The sequence below is a fragment of the Ascaphus truei genome, chromosome 3 (genome assembly GCF_040206685.1).
Source record: "Ascaphus truei isolate aAscTru1 chromosome 3, aAscTru1.hap1, whole genome shotgun sequence".
In the NCBI taxonomy this organism is placed as follows: Eukaryota; Metazoa; Chordata; class Amphibia; order Anura; family Ascaphidae; genus Ascaphus; species Ascaphus truei.
In genome coordinates, this window is record NC_134485.1 from 84062875 (window position 1) to 84079101 (window position 16227).

Here is a 16227-nt window from a genome sequence, read left to right on the forward strand (position 1 = left end):
TGAGAAACAGCGTACCAGTCATGTATGCAACAAAATTACTCATGTCCCCTATTAATAAGCACTTCAGGAATGTACGCCCATCACGTCTAGGACTGGACAGGCCAGGGAAACAGAATATGCTATTCTAGGCTGTGGCGAGCTGGAAGACATTTTGATTTCAGATGGTATGAGTGTGCAGCATCATTACCTGAGCCTGTCACAATGCCACTTACCCACATCCTGCACATGTCGCCTAACTCGTTTTTATAACGCAGAGAGTCCTTCAGAACCTGCAAAGAGAGATATCCATCAGATGAGATACCCTCAGACAACTCTATGTTATTCATTAAACTGTGATAGTGCTGATCTGGGCACTAATACACAGAAATACATATTTAATTGAATGGGAGTTGCCATGCCCAAACTGCACTCTCACACTCCAATGAATATCCCCCTATTGCTCTTTTTATGCTTTGATTTGTGATTTAGCGATCATCAATATTCCCTCTATAGTGTATCTATTACCCTTCTTCCCATATTACTGTTACACTAATAATGCTGCTAGTAGACCTGCTACTTCCCCATTATAGACATTATAATAGTATGTGTACTTGTAATGCTATAATTCGACCCTACAATGCTAACATTGTAAGCTTTACCGACAAATACTGTCTGTAGCCTTTTACTTTGTGTTATACCCTTGTTTATCTACTGTTGATATAGCATTCTAGGTTAGGTGCCTCAAACACAGCATTTCCCAACTTGCATCATTTCTAGATCATTGTGGCTATTGGTTTTCCTGCTGGTTCACTCATGGTCCCAATTGGAGGCACCACTTCTATTGCCGGCGGTTCAGAACCGAGGTGTAATCTTGGTCTTATACCCGGTCAAATGCTTTATCTTCAGAAGGCCTCGGATATAGTAGGCACGCTCGCGATGGAGCGCATGGCGTCACACGTGCCTACTGCAGAGGCAATCCGTGGCCTGGTGATCTGGAGACGCGACGGGGAGGCGTGGTGAAAGCGTGCCTCGTGACGTTACGTGAACGGTTCGCCCTCATTGGCTGAACCGCACACGTGACCTGGCCGTCGCGCCACAAAATCAAATTATTTTGTCTGCTCGGCAAAGGCGCGCGCGGTCATGTCTGGTAGCGCGCTCTCTATGGCCTGCCTCATAGAGGCACGGCCTTTTGATCGCGCCACGCGGTCACGCTAAGTATGGACGCGGCCTAACCTTAGAGACCTGCCATGTGAAAATCATAATGGGAAATAAATATGTACGTTGTTGGGCTGTCACTGCTTTTACTGGGAGGTTAGTTAGTTCATTGAGGTAATGTGCTTACACTGGGGTGTCCGTCTCGCAGCAGCTTGTGAAACACATGGCAGAATTTCCAGCACAATACAGCGTTACTGGACAGCGGGAGACGGTTCACGGCTGCCCAGAAAGTCTGAGCCCCCTTCTCGCGGTGAGTTCCCAGGATACAGGGTAAAGAAGAAGTTAAGGAGAAAAACAAAAACACAAGCGCGGAGGAAACAACTGCCCCCCATCTCAATATATTGAGAAGTGGGATAAAGCATCATCTTTCATTCATGTAAAAAGAAGCTGATGAACCTTTGACGATGCTCTACACTGCTTTCCAATATGCTGAACAAGGGCAGGTCCAAAGCTAAATACAGAGATATAGCCCTCCCTATTCAATATGCTGTTAAGCCCTCTTCCCCACGCTCAGGAACGCTTAAACTCCATTCATCTAAATATAATTCAAAGCACATTGTAGTGGGGTTGGGAGAGAAAAAGGCATACACCAGAGGTGGAAAAGAAACGGGATGGGGAGAGCAAGTTTTAAGACAGAGGAAAAGTGTAGGTGATTTAAAGAATGATGCAGTTACCATTGGAGACAGACAGTTATAGAGAAACATAGAGGCTTAAAGACTACATTAGATTAAATCTGTCACATGGAGAATCGGGTACAGAAAGTCAGAGGCAGTGACTGTACTTCTGAGTCCACATCTGGGAGCAGCTTCCTTCGCTTTTTTTTTTTTTTTTAAAGTTCCATGTTTTATGGATAAATAAAACATGAATTCAAGTTCCAAAAATAGCCTGACACACTGCCAGCTCTGCCCGGTAGGGATATAAATCCTAGTGTGTTACACCCTCTTAGTTTTCCATTACCGCTCCCACCCTAAACATACAACCCTGCCACTATACCTCCGGTATTACCCCATGGCATGGCAGGTCTGATCCCCTCCTCCCACACACTCGGCCTCTCCACCTTAGCTTTGTCCAGGTGCATAATCCCCTGCTTGCTTTTTGAAAGGATATTTCTCGCATGTTTTTCCTTCACAGCTGCTTCTTGAGTGTTGATGGCTTTGTTTATACTCACAGTCTGGAAGAGGAAATATAAGAGCAGGGTGAGAAACTGCCTGGTACACAATAAACACCTGTCCAACTCTGCCTCTCTGTGCGACCCCAACTACATTACTTCTCAGTATTTCAGTCTGTTCTGTTCTGCTAGAGTATTTTACAGAATGTCCTAACCCTTTGGGCACCAAAACAAAGAACCTAGCATACTTGTGACCAGTGTTGGTTTAAACAGGCACCCTAATCATGTGAAAGGTAAGTTCCAGCTCAAATATCCTATCTAACTGTGCCAGGCCAGAGATCCCACCAGGCCACGTGAAGGGTTTAGTGCCACATGGATAGTGCCACCAGCACTGCTCTGCATTCCCCGCACACTAAGGATAGGATGCAGTCCTGAGCCAGTCTCACACAAGGCTGGAGCCAGCACCAGCTTAGAGCTCCCCAGTTTCACACAAGGCTGGAGCCAGCACCAGCTTAGAGCTCCCCTCACACCAACCCCCGGGGTGAATGTGGGCTCAGACATAAGCCCCTGGTATGCCACAGGTCAGAGTCAGCTTACTGCAACCTATAATTTAAAAACAGGTAGATAGGAAAACAGACAAGACTAGGTGGACCAAGTGGTTCTTATCTGCAGTCAAATTCTAAGTATCTGTGTTTCTGCATTGTGCTAAAGATTGATGGGAGATCAGAGCTCAATTCACAGCATGCTAAGGGTCTGTTAGCTCAGAGTCCCTCTTATCTCTGCTGGGTGTCAACCTCAGGTCTGATCTCCACTTGAAATGTTTAACAGTCCAGGTGAGCTCATCACACAGATATGCTGTGGGGCAAGGGAGTCAGCACACCTCGAATTACATTACAAGTAATACATTGACACTGAATCTATGGAAGTAATGGCTGTAAGATTCCCTCAGTGTGCAAAAAAAAAAAGTCAGTGATGGATCACAGCTACGTTTGTTTCATGACAACCGATTAGCAGCACATAAGTGATCCCTCTACATGACTCTATGGAGTCAGAACACCACATTATGCTGAAGATGTCAGATTAAACCTCCCCTCACACCATGTTGGGGGTCAGTGTCAGGCTAAACATCCTCCTGCACCACAATGATGGTCAGTGCTAGTTAAGAGCTCCCTTCCCACCATGCTGGGTGTCAGTCAACAACATATCAGAGATCACCTCCTCCTGCTAAAAGACCCATACAAAATAGCACTATCCTCAACCATACTGTGATCCAGAGGCTCAGCTTCTGGATCACTGGCAGCTCACCGCTCCCCCTCATGTGGGTCAGCTTTTCAGTATTGCGAGACTGCTTAAGAGACAATTCAATTCCTTGGTTTGGATCTTGGGTCTGGCTGGAGGGTTGGGAGTGTGTGTTTATGAGGTCTATTTTTAGACTGCAAGGAGAGACTAGTTCCAGACAGGAAACACCACTCCTTAGAGCTTGAGCTGAGTTCTTATACCCCACAGCTGGCATGGTCCTGGTCCATTTAACATCCCAGCCCAGCAGCAGCAGCAGCAGCAGTACTTTTCCCTTTGATTCCTGCTCCCGCAGGATAAGCCCTGAATGTATCATTCATATCATTTACAGAAAGGTAACCTACAGCAATGCCAGCTTTACAGGAAGGACCCAGGCTGCAGCAGAGACATTATAATGTGGCAACGTTAATGATGAGTGTTCAATAATTGGCATTTGTACTATTTTTTTGACACTGACATAAGTGAGCCATACCTGTAGTACCCCTATTAGCAAGTAAATAGAAAAGGAAGCTATAAGGCACGAGAAGGCTAAGGGGTTTATTCTACATCTGGCTGTCTTTGGCTGAAATTCCCCAGTGAAGTCAATGGGTCATTTTGGCCAAAATCGTCACAATCAGCCGCTTCGGTGTACATAGAATAAGTTTTAAGGCGATAATTCATTAAACTGTGATAGTGCTGACCAGGGCAGTATCACACGGGGACTTCCATTGACTTCAATGGGATCTTATGTGTGATAATACCTCGGTCAGTTTAATGGATAACCCTCTACAACTCTGGATTTGAGGATTATAAAAGAGAGAGAGTGATGCCCTGGCTGCAAAACAGGCATTATATTATACAGAGCAAGACCACACTGCAGCAAAGGTATTATTCTACAGGAAGAGATCCTCCCAGCAGCATCAGAGGTCATCATGACACAGAGAGCAGAGCACTTCTCACAGCTGAATTCAAGCCAGCACCAGATAAAGTGTGATAGTCACAGACTGGCACCAGCCTTTAGTCCAACCAATAAAAAACGCCACTCAACCCTTTCAGTGCCAGAGGTGTCATCCATGCTTAGCGAAGCAATGTGCTACGGGACTTTTAAGGGGTGAACTGCATGAAGGAGAGCTGAAGTAGTAGCTCGGTGGTAATGTAACTGCCCTTGATGCAGGTGATACCGGCTCAGATCCCAAATCCCTGTGTCAGTCATTCAATCCCCCTGTGCCTCAAGCACCAAAAATTAGATTGTAAGCTCCACGGGACAGGGACTCATTATGCCTGGGTGATATAATGTTCTTGAACCTGGTAATGCCATAAATTAGACACAAATAAGTAAATGTGGTTGAAGTGGGACTGACCCTCTAAAAGAATACACCCCTTTAAGAAAAAAACACCACACGCGTCACATTCAACTTATTTTCGTAGGAATTATTGTTAGTCCACTATTCAATTATTTAGAACATCTCATCACAAACTGGTTATGGAATGGATCCATTAGAAGAATCTATGCCCATAAAAATACCCCATCGCAGAATCCTTATGGGATGAATCTCTGTTATAAGAATATCGCACCCCAAACTGGCAATGGTTGGTAACCTTTTGAGAACTGCAGAAGCCTTATACATTTGCTGCAACTTCGCGGAACTCCAGTCTTCTTATCCTATGTATTTAAAAAATACTATTACTCTGATAGACAGTGACTTGTGGGGGTTTTTTTGTTTGTTTTTTAAATAAACTAATACCTAACTATATTATATCATTTATTTATAACATTGCAGTATATTAATAACCTTTTTGAAATTTGGAAGCAGCAATCCTCCCTGTCCTTCCCCCTCCCCCTATTATTTTTTTTTTACCAGGATGCAAACCGGGGGGGGGGGGGGGGGGGGGGGAGGGGGAGGGGGGGGAGGAGGGGGGATGCAGGAGCTCAAACATGCAATTTTCAACTCCAGGGCCCAATAGGTTAAAGAGAGACTTCCTCCTAAAAGTAGCATGTTCCTGTCCTCAACAAGGGGAAGAAAAATGTCAGTTTCAATCTCCTGAACTGCGTTAATTTCAGCTCTTTCAGCTCCGGGGCCCCCTGCTTCCGGAGATACACGATGCAACAATTAGGTGTCTGTGGCACACTCTGGTCAAACAATTGAATATAATAGTGACAATGAACTTTGCAAATTGTGAAAGAAAAAAAAAACATATCACTGGCCTTCTGCAGCAGTTCCCCTCATGTCCTTACAGCGTGGAATCACTTGTTATTGAGTGTAATGTAACCTCATGCATAAAGAAACCCATGTAGAAAAGCAAATAGCATATTAACTTTTTACTGCAGGTCACAAAACAACACAGAAAGGACTTGAGGCGCACGCCAACCTGGCTCAGGCTTTCTCTGAAACAGCTGTCCGTCCTCCGTGCGCACGGCTCCCGATCTCTCTCCGTACTCTCAGGGCCCTGGGATGTTGTGATGTCAGCTCTCCGAATGTCCAGGTACGGTGGCCTATGAACGCCAAAAGTCCCTACGCGTTTCGCACGATAACTCGGCTTCGTCAGTACGAACCTGCGGGTATCTGGCAGCACCTGGTGTTTGTTCACTATATTTCACCTACCAATCCCATATATTTGGGACCTTCATATAAGGTTTATTTGTATTTTTATATCCCCAGCACGCGATTCACGGTATTGTTATATGGGTTGCGCTTTATTTCTTTTTCAGTCCAGAGATACACACCTCCGAAGGGGGGTGCCGGTATTACTTGCAGCTTAAATGACCGGTGTCAATAGCGACGTCATCCCTTGCGGCTTCCTATTGGCCCGCGTGACCTGGACGTTTCAACACCACAGAAATACCGGCACCCACTACGGAGGTAAGTATTTCGGCGAGCAGGGGGACCCCCGGAGCAGGAATGAACCGTAAAGCTCCCGAAACTCCCTGCTTCAACTCTAGAACTAGGAAAAAAAGAAGAAGATGTAATGCAAGGTGTTTTGCTGCTATAAAGAGTAAAATGTACGCAATTACTAATTGGTAACCCCCCTCAACCGCTGGGTTTCTAGGGTTATGAGATTAATTCCTACTGTAACAGAATTTTCTTATAGGGACAATCTTTTACAGATCCCCTAGCAGATTGGTTCCTGTTAAAATTGTATCTGCTTATAAGAACATACTGGATCATCAAAGACCCCTAATAGGATCGATCGCTGAATATCTGTTTTAGGAGTATATGGTTATAAGAATATCACATCAAAGACTCCTAATGGGATGAATACAAGAGTATGTGTCTGTAGGGACATAGCATTACAGACTGGTTATGAGACAAATCCCTGTTATTGGAGTATCTATTTAAAATATATCCGTTCAAAGAATCTTTATGCTTAGAGGAACATTCAATTACACACTGGTTGTCGGGTGGATTCCTGGTATAAGAGCATCCTTTCAAAGACTGCCATTGAAATGGATCCCTGTTACCGCAGTATATATACACTTACAGGAATATTCAGTCACAGACTTCCCAGGTCTCTTTCTATAGGAGGAATCATTGTTTATCATCATCATCACTTATTTTTTAAGTAAATACATGCCTCCACTTCAGGGGGCCTCGCAATACTTTACAGTCAGTCTCAGAACAAATACAATTCAATAAAATGATTTTGTTTCCCATGAGACAGACAGGCAAAGCCAGATTTATTATTATTATTATTATTATAATGCGCCAACATATTCCCGTTGCGCAGTACAATAAGGTTGGAGGACGAAAACAAGAAAATTACAAACATAAACTTATATTGTTACAGTAGGTTAGGAGGGCCCTGTCTCTAGGAGCTTACACTCTATAACAGTGATTTCCAACCTTTTTTGTTTGGAGAAACCCTTGAAGTATTTCGAAAAATCTCGGGGAACCCCTATCTGACTGACACATAATAGGTTCGACAGGGGTCAGTCACAGCATTTCACTCCTCACGAGCCACCTATATCCATGTATTTCTCTCCCATCCATCTCACTAACTCTCCCCCCTCCCGCCTCGCATGTATTTATCCCTTGCGTTTCACTCTTACTCCCTCTTTTCCTCACTCACTCACTCCCTCCTGCCCCCCTCTCTTCTCTCACTCGCCCCTACCTTCCGTCAATTACCCCACTCTCTCTCAATCCACCCTACAAAATAATGATAACATAACATAAAATAAACATAACATAACATTAAATGAACAGAGGTTATATATTCAGTTTACAGACATTTCATGGACAGAATAAATGATTATGATTATGGGAAATGATTATGATTATGGGAATTGTAACAGAGCATCGCTTACATCAGCGAAGGCAGCAAACAGCTGACACCCTTTGGCTGCTGGTTTCGTGTGGTCTCATATCAAAGAGAGTCCTGTGGTGAAGTGATAGCAGCTGGAAGCAAACAGACACTCCCAGCAAAAAATGCAGGGTGGGGGAGAAGGTGACCCTGTCCACGCTGGCTTAGATAACAGGAGCAGTGAAAAGGAAGCATGGTGGGGAGACCCTCTTTGGGGAGACTCGTGTGGTCTCATATCAAATAACTCCTGAGGTGAAGTGATAGCAGCTGGAAGCAAAAAACATTTCCCTTACAATGGCATCTACATCAGACTCTATAACAGTGTTGTCCGTAGAAACACTTGCGTTCCCGGAGCATCCCTAAAGGGTTCCCTGCAATGCTCAGGTTATTTGAAAATTGCACCAAATATAGAACAATTTACAATGCAGCTGATCTCAGACGCGCTATTAGAGAGGGTTGGGGTTCCTTACAATGCATCTGATCTCAGACGCGCTATTAGAGATTAGAGAGGGTTGGGGTTCCTTACAATGAATCTGATATCAGACACACTATTAGAGAGAGGGTAGGGGTTCCTTAAAATGCATCGGATAACACACACTGACCTTGTGGGACTGTCTGAAATTTAAATTCAAACTCATTAGGGAACATTCAAATATGATCCCAGGCTTTGAAAACCCAGACTTTGACCCAGGTAGAGCAACGGGAGCTTTTCAGGTTTGGAAGACGGAGATCTGGTTTCAGGAACTGCAATAAAACAATTACCGGAACTGCAAGAGAAGTGAAACCTACCTCCTTCAGAAATAATTTGATACTATCAGCTAAAACACTTTGTCATACAATACCCCAATGCCCGGCTATCCTTCTCGCCCACATATTTTGAATCTCTATTTAGCGATCCATATCTGCAAAAGAGCCTGATATCCGCTTCAAATCATATTCTAATCAGCTTTGGGGGAGATAACAAATGCACCTACAATCTGAAGTGGCAGGAACAGCTGGGAGAGGTGCTGGAGGATGAGGATTGGGAAAACATACAGGAATCCGTGGCAAAAAGCTTGATATGCAGTGTGGTTAAGGACAATTCATGTAAATTATTATTCCGATGGTATATGAGCCCCGGTCAGGCTTAATGCCATACCTGCTCACTTAATGTAACTATGTATTTGTAACCACGTATCTGTCATCATAACTCTGTCCCCAGGACATACTTGAAAACGAGAGGTAACGCTCAATGTATTACTTCCTGGTAAAACATTTTGATAAATAAATAAATAACTCCCACTTCAGAGGATGTGGCCACAATGGCTCGGTGTCGCACATGTGGAGGGCCTGCACGGTGCTGCTCCCTGTTTGGAGGCAGGTGTTCCAATTTATAAATGTGATATTTAATGCCAACCTGAGATCTGATCCTTGGATGGCTCTTTTGGGCAGACCAGTTCCAGATATTCCAAGAGCTCTGCCAAGCTGATCATGCATATTCTTTTGGGAAAAAGCAAGAGCCTACCTTAGCCACGGGGAAACGCAGGACCTGGCACGTCTCCATAATAGAAAAACGCGTGGCCTTCTTGAGAGAGAAATGCCATAAATACACCCAGGTGCCCTGGTTTGCCTCAGAGGGTGGACAAGGCAGAAATAGGGAGATAGCCATACTTTATGTTAGGGGTGCTCCCCCAACAGAGGGATTAGAGGCACAAAGTACATAATTCGGACTCCCCCCAACCCCCCCCAAAAAAATTAGACCAGCAGAAGGAAGGAGGTAACCCTTTCCCCCTTCCCCTCAATTGTATTTATTTCTGTATCCTTATTTATTGATGTTGTAAAATGTCCCTATTATGATTTACTCCATCAAAGTATAAAAAAAAAAGCGAAATGTACGTTTTCTATTCTTTGTTTATGCATCTTATAACCCAATGGTTCCCGCCTTATTTTTCTGTACCCTATTAAAAACTGTAAACAAACAAAAAGTTGAAGAAAAAGAAATTGCGTTATAAAATATTGGGATCGCGGCAATATTTTATCGGAATTCCGCGGTGTTTACTAAGAATTACGTATTCATAAGTGAGCCGCGATATCCAATCTAATTTGCATAAACCAAAAAAACGAAGTAACTGTGCTAAATAACGCCAGTGATACCAGTAAGTGTTACTTGGCTTTCTAATGAGATAATAGATCGAACAGGGTTAATACAATATAACACTATTAATATAATGTTAATATAATATATTTGTACTGTCTGTTCTAGTTTGGATAGTCTTAGGCCGAGATTATAGTGGCGGCGTGATGCACTAGCAACATCGCGCGCGCCATGAACAAAAGGCCGTCCCTCTATGAGGCAGGCCATATAGTGCGTGATCGTGCGCGCAAAGAAGCGCGACCGTGCACGCATCTCGCCCAGACAAAAAAAATTCAGTTTGCCGCGCAACGGCCGGGTTACGTGCACGGTTCAGTTAATGAGGGTGACCCGCGCACGTGATGTCACGGCCAACACAAATTGCACAAACGACAGGCGCGCGTGACATCACACACTCCGTTGCACCCGCGCGGGCAGCCACTATATGCGCGGACTTATATTGCCCATGTCTGTAGTGCCCATTATATACATCTAGGGTGGGCAACCCTGTCGCCATTCGCCACTTGTGGCGAATTGGCAGTGGAACTGTGGCGAATTAAGTAACTACAACATACAGGGCCGCCGGGACTACCTGTGCAGCCCGTGACAGCACCCTCAACTCCTCCCCCCACCCCCCTTCCTTGGTAGGGAAGGAGTGCGCTCCAGTGGTGTGACGTGCTCCCTGCCCCCCCCACCCGAGCCCGCTCCAGCACGTGTGACACGCACCCCCCTAAAATGGTTAGACCCGCCACCGCCGCCGCCATCAGATAGGCATGGGGGGGGGGGGTGCTTAATGATGAGGGGACTGCTGAAAGGGACTGGGGGAGATGAAGGGTGCTGGGGAGATGAAGGGTGCTGGGGGAGATGAAGGGTGCTGGGGGAGATGAAGGGTGCTGGGGGAGATGAAGGGTGCTGGGGGAGATGATGAGGGGGTTAAATGAGATGATGATGGTGAGGAGATAATGAGGAGGAGGGGGGGGGGGTGAGAGGGAGCCTGAGGGGGGTTGCGGTCGGAGAATTTATAAACTTGTTAAAACAGTGTGTTTCAAATTTTTGAATGCGCAAAATAATACCTCAATTTTTACATGGTGTGGCAATTTTGACTTCTAATTCACCGCACCTGTGGCTACATTGAAAAATAGGTTGCCCACCCCTGATATGCATAGACAAGATAGTATAATGCCAGTCTAGTGTAGGTGAGAATAATTGATGTTATTGTTTGGTGGTAGTCGGATTTCCCCAGGTACCAGAGTTTAGCGAATAGCATGTAAATAGGGAATTAGCAGTTAATTCTGCATTTGCATATATCTGCATGCTCATTAGCGGTAATGTCGTTAAATTGAACACTCTTGCCTATGTAATTAGACAATGCATACTCATTTGCATGCTAAATTAGCAATACATTTAGTCCACACCTATCGCTATTGCTTATTTAAGCATCAAATCTTTAGTAAATACTGCAGGAAAATAACTTTTTTTTTAACATTAATGCGATATCAGTATCAGAGGCTAGTCAATCTATGCCTATGAGTGGAATCCTTGCTTATGGAGAAGTTCCTCCAAGAGCAAACTAAACTAATGACGATGGCATACTGTATTTAATAGGTTAAATGTATGTGACTGTTTAGGGGCTGTTATGTATATAAACCTTTTAGGGGCCTATGTTCTAAGACCATATTTAAATGTGTATGGTGCATCAAAATATTAGGGCTACAGTGGTACAACCCTTCATAAAATGTGCGTGGTATGTGTGAAAACTTCTTACAGAATGCAATGTTTGCATCTTGACCCAGTGCATCATTCTGAATACTTGATTGATACAATATACACTAAAACAGAATTATATGTATTTATAACTAGTATTAGTCAATATTAATGATTAGTGTAATATTATTTATAATAGCCATACTATTAAAATACATTTTGATAACCTATATAATTAATCGGTGCCGCGTCCCACATAGTTTTTGACTTGATCCTGTACATAGCGGCTTGATGATAAACTAACAATACAAACAGAGTTTTTAGGGTTTGCGCAAGGTTGCACTTGGCTGGCGATTTTTATGCCCTTTCTCTGTTTTTTTGGGCGCCCAGAAACATTCTTTTTTTTAGTATACACCACTAACATCTGTACACCTAGAGTAGTCCCTTTCTGTGTGCCAAAACAAAAGAAAAAAACTCATATTTCACACTGGTGTTGCTGATGGACAAATGTCAGGTTAGTTAGTGCATAGGCACAAGCGCAATTTGAAATGAGATGTCCGCATGCCAACTTTGACCCCACAACTGTGTGCGCTACTTAGTGTACAGAACACCTACTGTTTCCATGGTAATCAAAGTTTTGGAGTGTTTTTACACGCTTTACCTAACTTCTTTCGTGATAAGACTTTTTGTAAACTCTTGTATATACCTTGTTTGTTGTGTAAACTAATTATGCTGCCATCAAAAGCCAAGCAGATAAGGGACAGTAATTATCAGGTACGATTAGAAGTACACAAGTAAAACTAAAAATACTTTAAGGGTAATTTACATCTGCTAAGAAAGCAAATGATGTTGAATAGTTGTTTTATTTTGTGAGAGGACTGCCCCTTTATTAGACCCCCCCCCCCCCCCCTATTATAAGAACAGCCTCATCTTCCTCCCTACGTAGTGAAGACTCTAGCAATCTAGTCTAGTGTATTGCGGCACTAGCCATGGGATGGGCTCCACTTCATACAATACAGGGGTCCCAGAAACATTTCTGCAGAGCTGGGTTACTCCGGGGCTGCAGAAGGAGACGGGCAACGCGTTGTACGCATGTATCATTTTCTTTATAGAGAGCCAACAGTCTACGCGGCGCTTTCCAAAATGACAACGCAAAGGTAAATAAATAACAAACACTGGGAATACGTGCAACAGGTCCCTGACAACATAAGGCAAAGGAAGACCCTGCCCCGAAGAGCGTACACTCTATGCGTCGCTGTCACTTTCCTGCTGGAGGATGCTCACCACTACAACTATACACGTATCTTTAAATACAGTAACCCACAGATACTTAGCACTACAGTTTTATTATGAGGTTAAACCCTAAAAACATTTTTACATTGACTCACATCTCCTTTGGTCTTCCCTGTGCCCCACTCTTTGATACACTTGCGCTAGCTGGGGGATGGGGTAGATTGGTCCCTGGGTTAGCCCTCTGACAGCATACATGCTCTGATCCCCCAAGTGCAGATGGGCTTATTTGGGTTCACACTCACCATTTTGCCAGCGTCCATGTTTTCAGATGGATCCCTTGAAGGCCAGTTGAAGACCCCCTTGTTACTGCACACAGGCTCCACCTCCAGTGCCCAAATGCTACTGAGGAGTTAACAGGGGGCTAGAAGCAACATGATCCCCCTTGTACACACACGCAGACACAGGGACACACAGAGTGAGAGATAAAGAACACAAAGAGGAACAGAGACCCAGAGTGAGAGGCAGGGGACACTCAGGCTAAAGAGACATAGGGACAGGCTTAAAGGCACATATTCTTAGAGATAAGGACACTCAGGGCAAGGAAAGCGTTAATCAGGCACTGAGGGGCACAGCAATGTGTAAGAGGCTGGAAGAGGGACACAAACAATTAGAAAGAGACAAAGTGATTTTAAAAAAAATACAAAAGTACAGACAGAAATAACAAGGCAGTGAGAGGGGGGAGACAGAGACAGCAGGGAGACAAAGTGATGGAGAGATGGGGGAGCACAGTGATGCAGAGAGGGGGGAGCACAAAGTGATGGAGAGAGGGGGGAGCACAAAGTAATGGAGGGGGAAGCACAAAGTGATACAGAGAGAGGGAGACAAAGTGATGGAGAGAGGGGGGGAGCACAAAGTGATGCAGAGAGGGGGGAGACAAAGTGATGCAGAGGGAAAGAGCGCAGGGGCAGCCACACAAAAGCAATGCACACAGGCAGAGACTGCAACAAGCGATGGGCAGATGGTGCTAGGAGACAGCTACACCGAGGGGTGATGTATAGAGAGCGCAACACCCGAGCTCAGAGCAGAGAGAGCAAGGGAGAGGGGGGCTCGAGATAGAGTGTGTGCTCGGTGTCCAGGGAGGGACAGACTGGCAAGATCCATGCAAAGAGAGTCACAGAGAGAGAGAGAGAGCACTACGCGGGGAGAGACAGCCAGAGAGCGGGCTCTGAGCTGCATCCAAAGCATTCAGGCAACAAAGAGACTGACACAGATGCACAGAGACAAAGGGATGGAGAGAGGCACAATGCACAGATAGACAGTCCCAGGCTGATCCACCAAGAGTGAGGAAGAGTGGTCTCCTCAGACCGCCTGGCACTGGGCGGTCAGCTCTCTTCCTGCTGCTCACAGTGAGAGAGGGGGGTTGGAGGGGGGGGGGGGGGAGAAAGAGACAGCCCCCAGAGAGGAGGGGCGCAGGATGGAGGGGGGAGAAGGAAGGGAGGATTGTGGGATATAATGAAGGCCCCCCCAGCCCTGACCAGACAAGAGGGGCTGGGTCTGAGCTGGTGTATCACAGTGAATTAGAATAAGAATAAATGCCTTTTCTGGCAGGAGAGGGGGGAGGAGAAAGGATTCACACCATCATCCTAGTGAGGAAACAGGAGCCAGACAGAGAGGCTGACAGCTCTGCTCACTAACCGTTAGCTAGTCATATCCCTTTTACTTCCCCATTTTTATACTCACAGAGTTCATAAATGAGGTGGTCAAGCCGTTATCTATAATATTAAATATTACAAAAAAAAAAACATTTTACTCTTATAAAAAAAGATATCTACTGCATCTTGAATCACTGCAACATTGGAATTGCTTCTGCCACCAACTAGCTCACCATGTCTTGTATGTACTGTACAGTACCGTGTTGCACTTTTTCTCAGGATTTAAACACAGATAGCAATGCGTTTGTAAACAAAAAATGAACCAACATTGCACATTTCTAATCCTGCCCTGTTGAGGCAAATACACCCACATCTCATCCTCTTCTCATACCAAGTCAATGTTATGGGCAAGGAACGACATCTTTCCACAGAAACATCAAGTGCACATACTTCTCCATTCATTGCCAGGGACATTTTGTAAGCACCACTGTTAACCCAGGCATTGCCTACACACTACTGCTCAGGGGCCAGTGTTACACTCTGCCATTTATAGCTACTGAGCACCTGTGACCCTTTTCAATATTGTCCTACACTGTATTGATTGAAGTCAGTGAGGATTTTCGACCAAAAAAAAAAGTCCTGAGTGGCTGCTTCAGGCTAAGTAGAATTACCTCACTAATGCTTTTTTACACCGCTGCACAAATCCACTAACACACAGTCAGATACACATGCAGGACACACACTGATAAACACATACAACAAACAAGTTAATACACTACAAAGACTTTAGTGACAAAGCCTCTCAGAAAACATCCATCTAACGCAAGACAAAAAGATCTCGGTTATTTTCCAACGACCGGAGAAACGTGTGTCAATTACACGGCATCCGTGTTGGCAGAATTATATTTTGGGAAACATAACTGGCTGACTTTTGGCCCATAAGTGCCACAAAATTGTTTCAGTTTTTGTATGTGCGTCATCCTTTGTCCATGAAAGGAATGACACTGCAAGTGGCAAAATGAACGGCATTAATAATTCATAGCTATGTCCAGACCAGATGTTCTATTCAACCTGTAGTAAGACGTGTACTGTACCTGCATCCTCAAAGAAACAAGGACATTTTAGGTCATATTTATTAAGCGGTGCTATGCCAAGGGAATCCTTCTGGCCCATTCCATTGAATCAGTTGTTACGTGTCTCCAGGACGTGTCTTATGGAATAGCAGTGCTTGGTAAATGTGGTCCATTATATCTATACATGGGTATAGATAGGGTTGCCAGGTGTCCAGTATTGAACCGGATTGTCCTGTATTTGGACACACTGTCCAGTAAAAATTTTGAGGTAATACTGGACATGTATGTGTCCGGTATTACCTGACCAGCTTTGGGGGGATTTCCCTGAGCAGGCAAAGAAGAGGGCTGTTGCTATGGAAGCTAGGCAGCTTCCTCCATCCTGATTGGCTGCTGCTGGATAATGCAGCCAATCAGGAGGAGGTGTCAGGAACCTGGGGCCAAAGAGAGGAGGAAATAGCATGGAGCGGAGAGGTGCGCATGCGTGCATGTTGCACCTTTCACCATTGGTCCAGTATTTTTGGAAAAGTCACCTGGCAACCCTAGGTATAGAATAGGGGTTCTCACACTTTTCATTCTATT

General features: G+C 44.7%; 1 protein-coding gene across 4 annotated transcripts in view; it reads right to left on the reverse strand.

Annotated features, from left to right (window-relative positions):
• The window catches only part of HIP1 (huntingtin interacting protein 1), a 62709-nt gene extending 48372 nt beyond the window's left edge, over positions 1–14337 (reverse strand). For all 4 annotated transcript variants that reach the window (XR_012800440.1, XM_075594435.1, XM_075594436.1 and 1 more), the window contains exons 1-4: positions 13226–14337; positions 2302–2365; positions 1322–1464; positions 213–269 (exon numbers count right to left, since the gene is read on the reverse strand). Coding sequence is in view for 3 of the 4 variants with exons in the window: in XM_075594435.1 (XP_075450550.1) it covers positions 213–269; positions 1322–1464; positions 2302–2365; positions 13226–13243 (282 nt within the window). In the remaining variant the exon portion in view is untranslated. The remainder of the gene's footprint in view (positions 1–212; positions 270–1321; positions 1465–2301; positions 2366–13225) is intronic.
• Positions 14338–16227: the final 1890 nt, after the last annotated feature.